We start from the raw sequence: 14,381 nt of genomic DNA on the forward strand, positions 1-14,381 counted from the left end.
CGCCCAACAAAGGAAGGGACATTTCCAACAGGCGTGGGGCATTTCAGCAGCATGCACAGTCCTGGTGTGTGCTCGAGGTCGCTGCACAAGATCGCTTCCCCTGCTGCAGAGAGGATAATAATGGGGAGTGGGTTCCTAAATCCCTTAAGCTTCTTTGATAGCTTCAATATTTATCCATAATCCTGCTGGCGCTCCGTACAGAAACAGCCAGGGCCTGGTCCCACTTTGCAGCCTTCCCTTTCCCCAGGAGGAATGCAGGGCGGGATAGGAGGGAAACATCAAAAGCCACAGACACTGTTGTGCCCCAGTTTCTTCTTGCGATTACTTATTATTTTGCACAATCTCTTGCTCTCCTTCTCCCACGCTCTGTACTCTGTTATGGTAATGTCTGTGGAGGCTGGGCATGCCTCTGTGCATGAAGGGAGGATGGACAGATGGCAGGACATCTCCGAGGGGGTTCCAAGCACTTATGGGGTGGGGGATGGCTTGTGGGTGTCCACAGGTCTGTGCACACATGTGTTCTGTGAGCCCTGAGCAGGGAGCTCTGCCTGCATGCAGGGAGGAGCTGACTGAGAGCTCTGCTGGTGCTGGAGGGGCAGCTGCTACCTGTGCCACAGCTACTCTGTGCTGCTGCTGGGGAAAGCTCGGAACACCTGGATTAAAATGCAATAAGGCTTTAAAGACAGGATCGGTAAAAATGCCATAATGTAGAAGGAAGTCATTGTATTTGCCTGCTGTGGGGCATGGCCCTTTTCTAAAGCCTGGCTTTTAGTAAGGGAGAGGAGCTCTTATGACATTGAAGATTCTCTGCTGGCAAGGATGCTATTAGGGCTGGGTATGTTATTGATTCCTCTTCCAAGATACAAGGCTTAAGAAGCTGCGGATAGTGGGCATAACTGGAATGACCCAGGAGCTGCTGCCAGCTGGTAAGCAGAGCTGGAGCGTCCGGCTGTGAGCAGAGCTATGAGCAGAGCTGGCTCTTCCCAGGCTGACACTGCAGTGAAAGGCAGGAGCCCAGCTGGGTCACAGCCAGCACTGGGATGGGCAGTGGGGACAGTGGGAGATCTACAGGAGGTGGAGGACTGCAGAGCTCTGGGCTCCTCAACACCCACTTTGCACTTTGCTTCGAGGATTGGATGCCACCCAAACTTGAGAACATCAGCACTGCCCTGCTTTGATTCAAGTACAGTAACCATGCCACCATTATGTGGTCTGTAGGTCCAACTGCCTTTTGCTGTTATTTCAGAAGGTTTTTCTGCATGGCACATGCAAAATAAGTATCACTGCAAACCCAGACTACAGTAGCTGCGCTGCATTGCTTCCAAGGACAGAAGCTCTTGGCATGGTCCTTGGAAGCAGAGCGAGCTTCTTATGCTTGCCACATCCTGACTGCTCAATCAGCAGTTTAATGGGAAGTCATTAGTGTACTATGAATTCATACATTAGATTTATGTAGTGCTTATTTTACCACGTAGAGAAGCCTTTGCTTTCCAGCTGCATGGACGTTCCCCTGTGTAAATGAGAAGATCGTGTATATATTCATCCTGCTTCCATTAATTATAATAAGTCTAGTCACATTATTTCTTAGAAGCCTGCTGGAATCTCAGCAGTAACACAGCAGCCATCAAACCCACCCAAACCTGCAGAATCAGTGCTGAGCATTGTGTCACTCTGTATTGGGAACTTGAGTTTGAAGGCATAAGGAAAAAGGTTTCAAATGGTTTCTTTTGAGGGAATGGTGAAGAAGGGGATATATAAAAACATGCTCCTTCAATGGATAATTTCTCAGGCATAGGAAGAGATTTCTGTCTTTTGCCAAGGGAAGGACATTATTGGGGAGCAGTGCGTGGATCAGCCTGGGCCGCATGTTCCATTCAGGGTTGGTTTGGTTGGATTGAGGTCTCTTGGTTGTTGCCTCCTCTTTTGTCATCACAAAACCAAGCCTTTGTGGTTCTGACTGAAGCAATCTGTGTGCTGTCGTGTTGGGTATTTCCCAAGGCTGCTCCAATTGCCAAACTCAAGAAGAAGGCAGAGTATGGGAACATCCTGTGAAATGCTGAATTACTTCTCATTAAGCAGTTCCATTCCGGTTAAAGGGAATCTCAGGTCAGATCTGTGCTCTGTGGGTAGGTGCAATTGCAGAAAGGTGTATCAGCAAATGGATGTTTGGTCGAAGTGCTTTAACAGGCTCAGAAGGAGCCAGCAGAACTCACGGCTTCTATTTCTGGTGCACTGGGGTTGTTCTGTCGCTGAGTCAGAGCTGATAGGATCTATAGCAGCTACAGAGTGGTTGAGGAAACGTTTTTGCTCTTAAGAACGAGAAAACCAGTGAGTGTCTGCTGAGGTTACATCTATCATGTGTTTTTAAACACACATAGCCCGATAACCCAGCAAATTACCCACCCTGCAAAGAGACAAAGAGAGATAATGATAACAAATGAGCTCACATTTATGTAACGCCTTTCATGGAGATGGATAGTGAAGTGCTTTGAGAACTCTATTAACGCATCCTACGAACTATCTAATCTATTGTATCCCCACACGCATTGAGCACAGCTTCACTCAGGCTTTATGAGAAAAATATCTCCATTAAGCAACCCAGTTTTTGTTGGTCTGCAGATTGGTCATTTCAGCCTCCACAGTGGGAGCAGGAGTGTGGAAATCTTTACATTTGGCAGTGACCCGAAGCCACCTTTGGGCTGAAATGAAGCTGCTTCTTCATAGTCCAAATGACTTCCATCTTCTCTGCTACCTCTTATCAAACGCACACATTAACTAAACTCCACCGCGGCTGATTCACCAAGAAATGCCCTTTTGTAGCTCAGTGGTGGCAGAGAGAAAAGACAGAACCTGCAGTTTTTCTGCTTCTTGTCACTGCATCACCTCTTCTCTCTCTCCCCTTTTCTCAGTGAAATATTTTCCCCTGATGACAAACCACTGTATCCACTGAAAGGGCAAGGGGAGAATTTTGACCTGGTATTTGTTCTGCACTTTTCAATGGGAGGGAAGGGAAGGGAAGGGAAGGGAAGGGAAGGGAAGGGAAGGGGAGAATCCATCATGCTCCAGGTTGGGCTCTCCTCACTAAGACAACTCTACACAGAGCACCTGGCAGTCTTAGCACCTACACAGCATGTGTTTCCCTACGTGTGTGTATGTGTACCTATGGAAAAGCAAGTGAGAAAGAGGATGCTGTGCTGGGAAAACATCTTCCAGTTCTCTTCCTCGCAGAGGGAGGTCACTGGGATTCTTTTACAGGATGGAGAGTCCATTTCATGAATCATTTCTTGATGTGTATTGGACTTGGCACAGAAACACCCCCTTCTCACCTCCTGGTCTCATCCTCCCTGGGCTCCACTTTCTGCTCCCACCCTCTGGTCTCCGACTCACATTTACTGTAGGGAGATGAATGGGGAAGTCTGTGTGCTGCACATGCATAAATAATAGAAGTGATATCAGGCTTAGTTAAAAATAGATATTCTTCCTAATAAATATTTTACCTACTGTCTTTAGAATATAAAGCTTCCACGACTGAAGTGTTAAAACAAACCTTGTTGTTAGCCTTAAATGCAGAAGGCAGCCCTGGCAAAGCAGTGTCTGGCTGAGATCCCACACGTGGGAAGGCGTGTTCTCATGCATGAGCACACAGACATGCATTCGCTATGGAAGCCTTCAAAAGAGCTGCCCTTTGGCAGAGCACGTGGACTTTGAACCCAATGTCGACTCATGTGGTGACCTGCAAATGCGACTAATGAAAATTAAAGATGAAATCTCCTGATGTTTATGAATAACTTTCTCCTTTCCATACTTTTCTGCCTTCTCACCTATGAGTGGAATTAGAAGCAGCTGGCTGAATGGGGCCGAACAATGGCAGCTGACAGGGACTGAGATAGGAGAATTTTTCATTAAAAAGAGTGGCAGGTGGAAGAATCTTTCAAAGTGTATTTCTAGAAGATAATCCTTCTGCATTTTGGTCTTTAGGACATCAGTGAACGTGGCTTGCTTGACACAGAGTTTCTATTCCCTAGACTCCCTAAGAACGAGGGCTTTACAGTGCTGCCCTAATCAAGAACAGATTTGTTAAACCTGGGTTTGGCTTTGTAAAAGATAAAAGCAGGGCTGAAACGCAGTGGTTTGAGATGTGATGAGAGCTCAGAATGAAGCTCTGAAATTGGGGGCTTCTGTCTGTAAGTATGAAGGCTGCATACCCAGCAAGGCAATGGTTGAGTGCCTAAAGGAGGGAGGAAAAACAGGGTGAGGGGTTCAGACATCAGATTGAAAAACAAAGGCTAAGAAAATGGGCATTATTTTGTCTGAGGAAGGTGTAACAGAGAGGAATATACTTAAAAATGTATTTCACATATGTAATAGAGGGTGAAAAAGGATAAACTGTTTTCTCTGCCTGCTGAGATAGGAATGGAGCACCTGCTTTAATTTTAAGATGGAAATTAGCTGTCAAGAGCATGCTGCCTGGAGAAGGCAAGCAGTCTGTTATTAGAGGTCTGAAGAGACTGTGGTACTGTGGAAGTATGAACTAAACATTGAGAATAAATAAATCAGAACATTAAGAAAACCCATGTGTGGCCCAGCAGAAGCTCGTACATAGCCTGTGTGGTGTGCACTAGTGGCGCAGGGCTTGCCATGGTCCATTGAAACTGAGTAATGTTTTGTCTATATAAAAGCTGCGGAGTTTTCTCCACAATGAGAGAATCCTGATGCTGAACTGTGGTGTGAGATAAAAAGAAGCCCAGGGAAACGCTTTGCTTCTAACAACTATTTTTTATGGAGGTATAAATGGAAGATTATTTATGTCTCCCTTTGGTCCTTGCCCTGTGAAGACTGAAGGAAGATGAGAAGTTCTGATTAAAGCATATAGCTGAAAATGGCCAAAGAGAGCCCATGGCCGCTGTCCTGAAGATTTGTGCTATCAGAGAGCAGATGCCATGGGGCCAACTGCCTGGCAGTGCTATTCTTGAGCAAATCAACTCATCCCAGCGTCCATCAAAGCTGAAGAGTTAGGAATTTAAATGGAGACTGATTCCCTGCTGACCCACAGCATGTGTCCTTTAGAAAAGGGTGTTGGTGAGGCTTATTCAGTGGTCTGATAATGCACTAGATATAATTTTTGTTTGATACTTAGAATATCTGGTCAGTTTGCAAGTTCACTGTCACTAACACTAAATGTTAAGTTCTTTTCATCATGCATTATATATATATATATATTATAATTTATTATTTATATATATATATATATATATAATATATATGTATTTAACGTGGAGATTGTCACCCCACCTGTTTTGGGCGCTGTCAGCAGAGCAGTGTCCCCTTGTGGGAGGTTCCTGGGGAGAAGCTCATGTATGGGCTGGGTTGGGGGTCCCAGGTCTGATTGGAAATGGGGTGTGTGGCACTTGCACATCATGGACAAGCAGGCAGTGATGTCCCAGCCCCTCCTGCATGTGCAGGCTGTGTCTCGTGGCTGCAGGCACTCGCAGTGTTTCACCATCTGTGGAGCCACAGAAGGCTCACAGGGAGCCTTGCCAGGTCCCTGTTTTCCAGCAGGGTATGTCTCTGATGCTCCCCAGCTCTTCTGCAGTGTCCCCTGTGATGAAGCCTAAGTGCCAGAGGTAGTCAAAGCTCCATCCTGAATCACTGCACAGAGCCTGGAGGAACGTTTGTTGTGTGAGCTGTGAGATGAGTGGGGCATGCAGCTGTTCCCTTGGGAGAGGGGCCATCAAATAAAGGGGTAGAGAGCAGGGAACACACAGCTTTCCCAGCACAGGCCATGGGATCAGGGCAAACACCTGGCCTGGCTTTTAACCAGCCACTGCTTGCAAGCTTTGCTGATGTGAATAGAGGGACATCTGTGCTCGCTGTCCTCCACCAGCTGTGCCCTTCAGAGGTATTTGCACTCCTGGGCCACTCAGCATCATGCTCTGTCAGGACAGGCACTGGTACATTGCTCCTAATGCTGTCGGCAGCCAGGATTAGCAGCAGCACGGCCGTGAGGTCCATCTGCACTGTGTATGGATGCTGCAATCACTGCTCCCATTCTGATCGCTGCTGTCAGTGCTGGAGGTGAGCAGGGCTGCAGCTGTTCCTTATGGCAGATGCTGTGGCACCATGAAATGCTGAACCACATGAGTTGTTCACACACTGCCTTGTCCAGCCAGGAGAACGGATTGTGCATATCGAGTGTGAATGTAAAGAAGATGGGTTGTGCCTATAGGGTGTCTGTGAATGTAAAGAAGCTGAAAGCATCACTGGAAGTTAATATAAATCAAATTACGTGTGTTTGCTTTGATAACTCATGTTTTTGCTCATAGCTCTCGGATGTTATCAACGTGAATGTGGTTTGTTAGTGATGAGAGTGAAGGCACTGAAGAACTGCATTGAGAGCGATGTTTGGTGGCCCTGCTAGGCAGGGGGGTTGGAACTACATGATCCTTGAGGTCCCTTCCAACCCGGGTCATTCTGTGATTCTGTGATGTTAATGGACTTAATTAATTAATTAATGTGCAACCGCAGTCGGCGCTGTTTGTCCCACTCGGCGCTCCGTAGCACGGTGTATTGTGGGCCGGAGAAGATGGCCGCCTCCTGGCCGCGCTGCTAAGCGGAGTCGCGCTGCCGGCGCTGCAGGTCGCTTCTTCCCTCCTCTCTCCGCCTCCCCCTCCTGCCTCGTCTCTCACCGATCCCTCGGTCCCGAGGGAACGCGGAGCCGCCATGGGCCGGACGCGGCTCCCTCCCCGAGGCCCGCGGGGGTAAAGGAACGAGGGGAGGCCCAGGCCCCCCCCCGGCAGCTGAGCGCTCCTTGGGGCCGTGCTCTGCCCTTGGCCGCCCTCGGGTTGATCCGCCGCTTTGTGCCCGCTGTGACCCCTCCGCCAGCCGGGCCGGGGGCTGCCGCTCCATCAGTGCCCGGAGCTCCCGCCCCGATGGAGTCCGAGCTGCTGCAGTCTCCCCTTTTGGGGTTGGGGGAGGAGGATGAGTCGGATCTGACGGATTGGAACCTGCCCCTGGCCTTCATGAAGAAGAGACACTGCGAGAAGATCGAGGGATCCAAGTCCTTGGCGCAGAGCTGGAGGATGAAGGACCGGGTAATGGCTGAAGGAGGGAGGGGGTGGGCAGGGAGGGAGGGAGGAGGTCTGCTCGTCCCCCATTAGGGCTGTGGGCATTCATCCTGATGGGGTAACATGGTTTCCATGTCTGCATGGTGCTGGGGCTGCAGGCCATGGAACAGGCTGCCCAGGGAGGTTGTGGATGCCCCGTCCTTGGAGGTGTTCAAGACCAGGTTGGACGGGGCCATGGGCAACCTGATCTAGTAAAGGTGTATGTTTGGTGGCCCTGCCAGGCAGGGGGGTTGGAACTACATGATCCTTAAGGTCCCTTCCAACCCGGGTCATTCTGTGTGATTCATTCTGTGTGCCGGCAGGTGAGAGACAGAGAGAGCTTTGTTGGGTTCTGTCCAACTCAGGAGATACTATGACAAATATGTATCACAGCAACACACTGAATATCTCCCTCGTTTGAGCTCTGTAAGTGGAGTTTGATGCTCTTCAGTGAAGGCAATGAAATTAGTGAGGTCTCACAGGGCGCTGTGGATCAGCAGGTAACAGCACGAGGTGCAATGAATGCAGTCGTTACGCTTGTTTGGTGGTGAAGGTGCAGGAAGTGTTGTGGTTTTTGAAGTTTGCCAGCAGCGTGTTATGTGCAATGTAAAATTAAGGTGTTCTTTGTGTGTGTTTGAGAGACAGGAAACAGCTCATGTGAATCTGGAGACAGAGGACAATTATTAGATGAAACATTTGCAGTGTTATAGAACGGTGGCTCTTATGTTAGAATTTGTATTGTATATAAGAGTGATGGGCATCTGATGGGATGTCATCAATCCAGAGCAGTGTCTGTGTTCCAACTTAAGTTAAAAACAAATAGGTAGACATACAAAACACCAGAGAAACATAGAGGATAATCAGCTTCAGTCCTACAGTTCATTGAATGTGCTTTGGGTCAGAGGATTCTTGGGGTCTCATGGTTGCGATACTCATATATATTTGTATATGGCTGTATGTGGTTTTGTGTGTGACCAGATTTCTGTTACATTTCCACTTCCTTTAGTAATACTCTGACCTCAGCTTGGAATCTGCAGATGAAACTCATTCCTTTAATTTCTTTCCAGAGACATTATGACTGGGAATGAGGATGCTGTACATTCATTTCCTAGAGAGGCATTCACCCAAACAGCTCTGCAGAGTGTTGGGGAAGCAGTGGCAGAGCCAGGATCATCTGAGTGATTATGTACTGAAAATTTGACTTGGCAGATCATTAATGGACTGAATTAATTTTTTGTTTAGAGTCTAATTTAGATGAGCCACAGGACACAGTTTTGTAGGTATGCCTCCTTTAAAGGCTTTTGGCATGGAAGCTGTTTGCTCTACTAGACTGTGGAGGTGGGATGAGATTACTTGTCTATTTTAGTGATCCTTCTGCCTTCCTGTGGATCTTCCTGTTTGCTTGTTCGATGATGTGCAGAGCTGTCTGTTTCTAAATTGGGAATGTCATTGGCTTGATAATCAATAGGTTACAGCACGAGCATGAGTAAAGAGGTAGTAGTAATCAGTTGTATTTGTTATAGTGCATTTCATACATACAAAGGGAATCATCTCAGTGAGGAGCAGAGCAGTGGTTACAGCATTATGCGCCTGTGGGGTTGCAGTTTCTTTCTCTTGGAGTACTCTGCATGTCTCACAAAGCTCAGCAATTCAGACCCAGCATTCATCCTTATGCAGACTGAGACTAATTTCTGTGAAATAAGAAAGTCGAAGCATGTCAGAATGTTTCTGATTATTCCTTCTGTTTTTGCTGTGAGCTTGAAACAACTTCTCAGAAGTGCTTGTCACTGTGTATTTGGACAGCTTTATTTGCTCTCATTTGGACAAGTTTGCCATTCTGTGCAATTACCTCTTGCTGAAGAACACTACTTTCTTCCCTTCCTCCTGAATTCACGTTACTGCTGGGTTATGCTCTCTGGTTTTATAAAGAATTCCTCTCATCGTCTCATAGCTGATTTCAGAAGGTTGCTTCTATCTGTGGAGCATTGCAGCACAGTGAGGAGAAGTTGGTGTTATGGCCCTGAGTCAGCATTGGAGGCCTCTGACACCTGTCTACAGTTGCTAATCAAACTAAAACCAACATGTAACTGTCTCTGTCTGAGTGCTACTTTGTCACACTCTCCTGGTTTGTTGTTTCCCTTCCTGGTCCTCGCCACCTTCTTCCCATCTGATTCACCTCTGCTGTGCTTTTCTCTCTCCCAGATTCTACTGAAAGACTCAGAGAGGGCTGGAGGGGTTGTACCTGTTATCTCTTGTGATTTGAGAGTATGGGAAACATTCTGTTATTCTGAATTTGATCTGTTCACCTGTCAAAGCACAGAATGAGCCTATATTTAAAGCAGGAAGGTTGTTTAACCAAAACAATCCCATATTTGTAGAGTTGCAGGTAAAAATCTATGGCATTTTTTCCCCATGAATCATGGAGAAACTACAGGCAGAGGCTGGTTCTGCCCTTATTTGTCATCTTGAGCTATGCTACGTTGCGATCCTAACTTACTACAGCTATAGGAAATGATTCCACTAAGATTTGGGAATAGAATTACTTTTTTTTCCCCTCACCTTCTTCCATTTCCGTAAAAACCCCAGAGTTTATAAGAACTCGAAGGTTCTTTAGAAGGCAGGAATCTAATAAGAGGGAAGAATCGAATAAGAAAGGTAATCAGTAGTAAATCTAGACAAAATAACGGAACATTCTCTCACCCCCTTTTCATCCTTTAGGACTGCTCTGAAGACATTTAATCTTCCATCTCCCGCTTCTCTGGACTACAGATGCCATCAAAGTGACACTGCTTTGATCTATTATTTATTTAAAGAATATTTTTAACACAAGAGGGTTAGAGTTATGCTTTGTATATTGAATTAAATCTCACAGCCTCAGAAGCAGTCAAGTCATGAAAGCTGATTTAAATAAAAAGGTTTCAGATACACCCGCTTTTACTGACAAGTTGCTACTAAACTCAGGATATTTAAATTAAGCTGTGCTATACTTATTGATTTCTAAAATAAGTGGAGAGCGAGAAAGCTGGTTGTAATAGTTTCACTTTAACGTTTTGTTCCTGCTGCCTCATAACTTGCTGAGTGAGAATTAAATCCTGTTTTTGTAGAAGAGGAATACACAATTAGGTTTCTATGGAAATGCAGATGAAGGCAGTGCTGCATACAGATGCACTTAATTCAGACAAGGAGCATTTACCTGCCTGCGTGGCAGATGTTTCTTGTGGCAAAAGAAAGCAGTGAAGGGTAGCTGCACTGGGAGCTCGTGCCTGTTATTCCAGCTTGAACTTGATGCTTTGGGCTGCACCAAGAGGCATTTGGCCACTGAGGCTGCTGTAGTAATAAACAGGGTCTTGTTAGCCTAGGAGCTCATATGTGGGCTGCAGCCTCCCCTTCTGCTTGGCTTCTTGCATCTCAAGCATTTGTCTTGTGTTTTCTTCTGCGTTTTCACGCACTGTCAACTGTGTTTGTGCTTAAGGAACCCCTAACCCACTAAGTTAGCCCAGGATCTAAACTGAATGCAGCGTAGTTCCTGTTCTCCTGCATGAGGGTGAACTGGTGTGGCTGGCTTGGAGCACTTCACTTGGCAGCTGTGGGGCGGCCCTGGGAGCAGTGGTGATGTGTCCCTCCTCTGGCTGTGGCTGAAAACCACTTTAGGTCAGTGGTAACAGAAGTGGTTGTTGCTGTACTACAAGGGGTGCAAATTGAGAGGTAGCCTGGGGCGCTGCTGGTGGACTGATATCTTTCGAAGTGAAAACTAAAACAAAGCAACTCAGCTTCTCCCTACTCGAACCCCCTGCTGCAAATAATGAGCACTGCCATCCCACTTATAGATCTGCATCTCCTCTTACCTAGAACAGAGGTCATTCTGGGTTAAGATGGTTTGTATTGATTGAATAGAGCTGGGAAGCTCGTGCTGTATCTACCACTGCCTACAAATGTTCTTATCTCTAAGCAGTGAGAGCAGATTTCAACAGCTCTGAAGAGTGTGGCTGGTCATATTTTGAAAGAAGAAGCTCTTGCCGTTATAGAACAGTAACAAACACTGAAATCTTTAGCTCGTTCAATCTCCAATCCCATTGATTTTGCTGGTAGGGAGATATATCTATAAGGTGGAGGTAATAATTCACTCCTGTCAGTTACAGTTGTGTTTCTGGTAGGCTTAGATTAAAATCAGAAGATACTCTGCTACATCTGAGCGTCACATTGAAATACTTTTTTCTTCTGTAATTTAAGGTAGGAGGCTTTGAGATAAAGTCAGTGGATCTAACTTTGTGGAATTTCAGAGATTATAGAGTAAAAATACACTCCTTTATTCACCTGGATTTAATCATATAATCTCTTTTTTCCCCCTAGGTTTCCAAGACCAGGGAACTGTATGGGGAATTTCCTCCAGTCTGTTAAGAATTGGGAAGCAAGTCTTCTTTTTTCCCTCTCTAAGCTTTGGCTTAAGTCCACGTTTAAGGATTGGAATAGGCAATGCATATATAAAGCACCACACAGCCATGAATTTGCTATTTCTACTTCCTCTAGCTAGGTGGAGAAGAAAATAATTATTGCAAATCTGAAATTTTAATGGCTTAATACACAGAAATGTCCAGGAGTCTCGTTCCCTTAAATAGCTCCTGGAGAGTGCTTCGTTGTAATTATATTTGCAGTATGAGTAATAAGCGATAGAAATGCAGTGTAATGTGTTGGAAAGGAGCTGACAATATTATTGCTAGCAAAGATAATTTTAGAGTGGGGAGAGACTTCACCATGAACGTGAAATGACAGAAAATTACCTTTTTTGCTCCATTCAAGAAAAGTGCAGTGAGAAGATGAGTAATTCTGGATGCTGCACTTAATTTTTTTTTCTTGGGTGCAGTTGTGGCCAATCAATACCACTTTCAGAAGCCCTTTGCTAATGCTTGGCTTCTTTGTGAGGGTTTTTCCCCCCTCTGCTTTTGTGCTGCTGCAGGAATTCAAGGACACCTCACTTCCTTGGGGCTCTGTCCCTTTTTTGCCTCCAAGATTTTCTGGAGAGGTTTTTAGGGTTTCCTTGTTTTTAATTGGACGCATTGTTTTAATTGGCTGCTGTTGTGCTGGTCTACCATGCAGGTCTACCCTTGGGCGTTTCTGAAGGGAACAGCACAGTAACTCCACTGGTAACAAAGAGATGATTGATTGCTCCTTGTAGCTCTGAGATGTGTTTCCAAGTAATCTTAGCATACAGGGCCCTTCTGGGAATTCAGCCTCACCTGGCCCTGGCAGTGTTTGGGTGCGGATCCTCCCAGTTCAGCTGTGCCTCCTCAGCCTCTCCATGCTTTCTTTCACTGCTTAACAAAGGGGAAGGGATGCTTAATACTGTTCTGCTTCCTTGCATGTCTGTTGCCCTTGCAATGACTCTGAAGTTGCTTTGCATCATTTCTTACCCCATCTCTAGAAGGAACAATTTGAGATTCTTCAGCCAAAACACATTCGATAATCTTTTCCCAGTCATCCTGGACAGCTGGGCTCATTCGAAAGTTGCTGTGTGCTGATAGTTCTTAGGTGTTCTGCCTTTCATCCCTGCCCTTCTATGGCTGTGACTCAGCCTGGGAGCAGTTCTGTTGTGCACAATACCACCCATCCCTGAGGGCAGATGGCTGAGGTTGCTGGGCCAGGACATGCCAATTGCTGCTGTTCTCCATCAGGGTGAAGCACACGCTGCTCTCAGCACATGAACAGAGTGTGTGTGTTCGTACCTTGGGTATCATCTGGCAGCAGTGATTAACCTGCAGGTGTAAGGAGCACTTAAGGTTTGTGCTTCAGGCTTTTCTTTGTATTCTCCTGTTTTTATTCTTTACCAAATATCTGTTCTTTTGGTTTTGGTGATGGATTTGGTCTTGAAATGTAGAAAAAACTTGCGATGAGTTTTTATGACAGATGAGAATGTCCCCATAGTTCTTGTATTACAAAGCTGTCAGTGCTGTACAGAGCTTCTTGTAGTAGCTTCTAAAACAGTTCAGAAATGCAAAAAGCATTATTCAGTGCATTGGGTTCAGCCTTTCTTTTGATTTGCAACGATCCAACGTCACGGATGTTGAATAGGAGTCAGAGAGGAGCGCAGGCGAGCTGTAATTCTTGCTGAAGATGTGCTCTTTATTAGCAGAACAAATAGTCGTGAAATATAATACTTTATGGCTCTTGTGGGGAGGTAGACAGAGGGGAAATAACCCCATTTGTCTTTGGGATCAGTTAGACTTAACTTTTCATTACTGGCTCACTGTCTGTTCTCAAGGAGAAATGCTTATTTAAAACACAGAACTTGGGAATATAAGATAAATAGCGGCTCGTTCAGCATAAGTCACAGATCAGACATTACTAGTAAAATATTGAAAAACAAGTATTAGACCATAAACGGGAAACAATAAATAAATGAGACACTGATTGCTTGGCAGGACGTGTTCTCCTGAGGGAGCAGTCTATGTGCTCTGTGTCCCGTTGCTTTCTGTGCTGCCTGTTGGCTTTGGGACTTGTGCTGGGGATGGCAGCACTGTTGATGCTGCATCAAATAGAGTCAAAGAGTTATTGTGTGTGAGTGGGGGTATCTGGACAGAGCTCTGTGGAGCTCTTGGGCAGTTTAGTTCCTTTTAAAAGTTAGGCCAGTCCTATAACATACAGAACTTGTGCTGCACAAACTGAAAACGTTTAAGCTTTGGGGCTGTTCTTCAGTCAGTTTCTGGTGCTCAGTATCACTGTGTTCCCTTGAAAATAATGCATCTGTTTCTTGCAAATAACCTGTGGTGCAGCAGCAGGACTGGGGCAGGAGCCCTGTGCTCTTCTGTGTGGGTCACAGCACTAACCCAGCCCAGGAATTCTTCTTGAAGACACTTTTCTTGTATGCAGGCAACGTGAAATAGATCAACAGCAAGGTGCCAGCACAGAGAGGGTTCACTGCAGATGGGGTCCTGTGAAGCTCACCCTCTAGGTGCACTGCTATGCACCACTCTCACCTACTTGGGTTTCTTCATCATGCTGGTGCTCTGCTGCAGGGTTTCCTTCCCGATGTAGAACCTTTTCCCCTTCTCAGTGTGAATAGTGTTCTGCTCCACTTTCTGCTTCCTTTATAAATTATACATTTGTGTGGCTCTAGCTTTTTCTATGAGCACACAGTTTGGGCCTTTTTCCTGCTGTTCTGAATGGTAACGAGCACCCTGGGGAAGTGGGGCTGCAGGTGGCTGTGCTCTGCCAAGTGCAGCACTTTGCCTGTGCTCCATTGGTGCTGGAACACAGTTTTAGGTTTTGGGATGAAGGAGTTTA

At 46.0% G+C, this 14,381-nt stretch overlaps 1 protein-coding gene across 5 annotated transcripts in view; it reads left to right on the top strand.

Moving 5' to 3' along the window:
* The first annotated feature begins 6,552 nt into the window (after window positions 1-6,552).
* The window catches only part of RPTOR (regulatory associated protein of MTOR complex 1), a 113,313-nt gene continuing 105,484 nt past the window's right edge, over window positions 6,553-14,381 (top strand). For all 5 annotated transcript variants that reach the window (XM_015880020.2, XM_015880022.2, XM_015880023.2 and 2 more), the window contains exon 1: window positions 6,553-7,091. In XM_015880020.2, the coding sequence (XP_015735506.1) occupies window positions 6,930-7,091 (162 nt within the window). In that variant the 5' untranslated portion in view covers window positions 6,553-6,929. The remainder of the gene's footprint in view (window positions 7,092-14,381) is intronic.

The sequence above is a fragment of the Coturnix japonica genome, chromosome 18, assembly GCF_001577835.2.
Source record: "Coturnix japonica isolate 7356 chromosome 18, Coturnix japonica 2.1, whole genome shotgun sequence".
Taxonomy (NCBI): domain Eukaryota; kingdom Metazoa; phylum Chordata; class Aves; order Galliformes; family Phasianidae; genus Coturnix; species Coturnix japonica.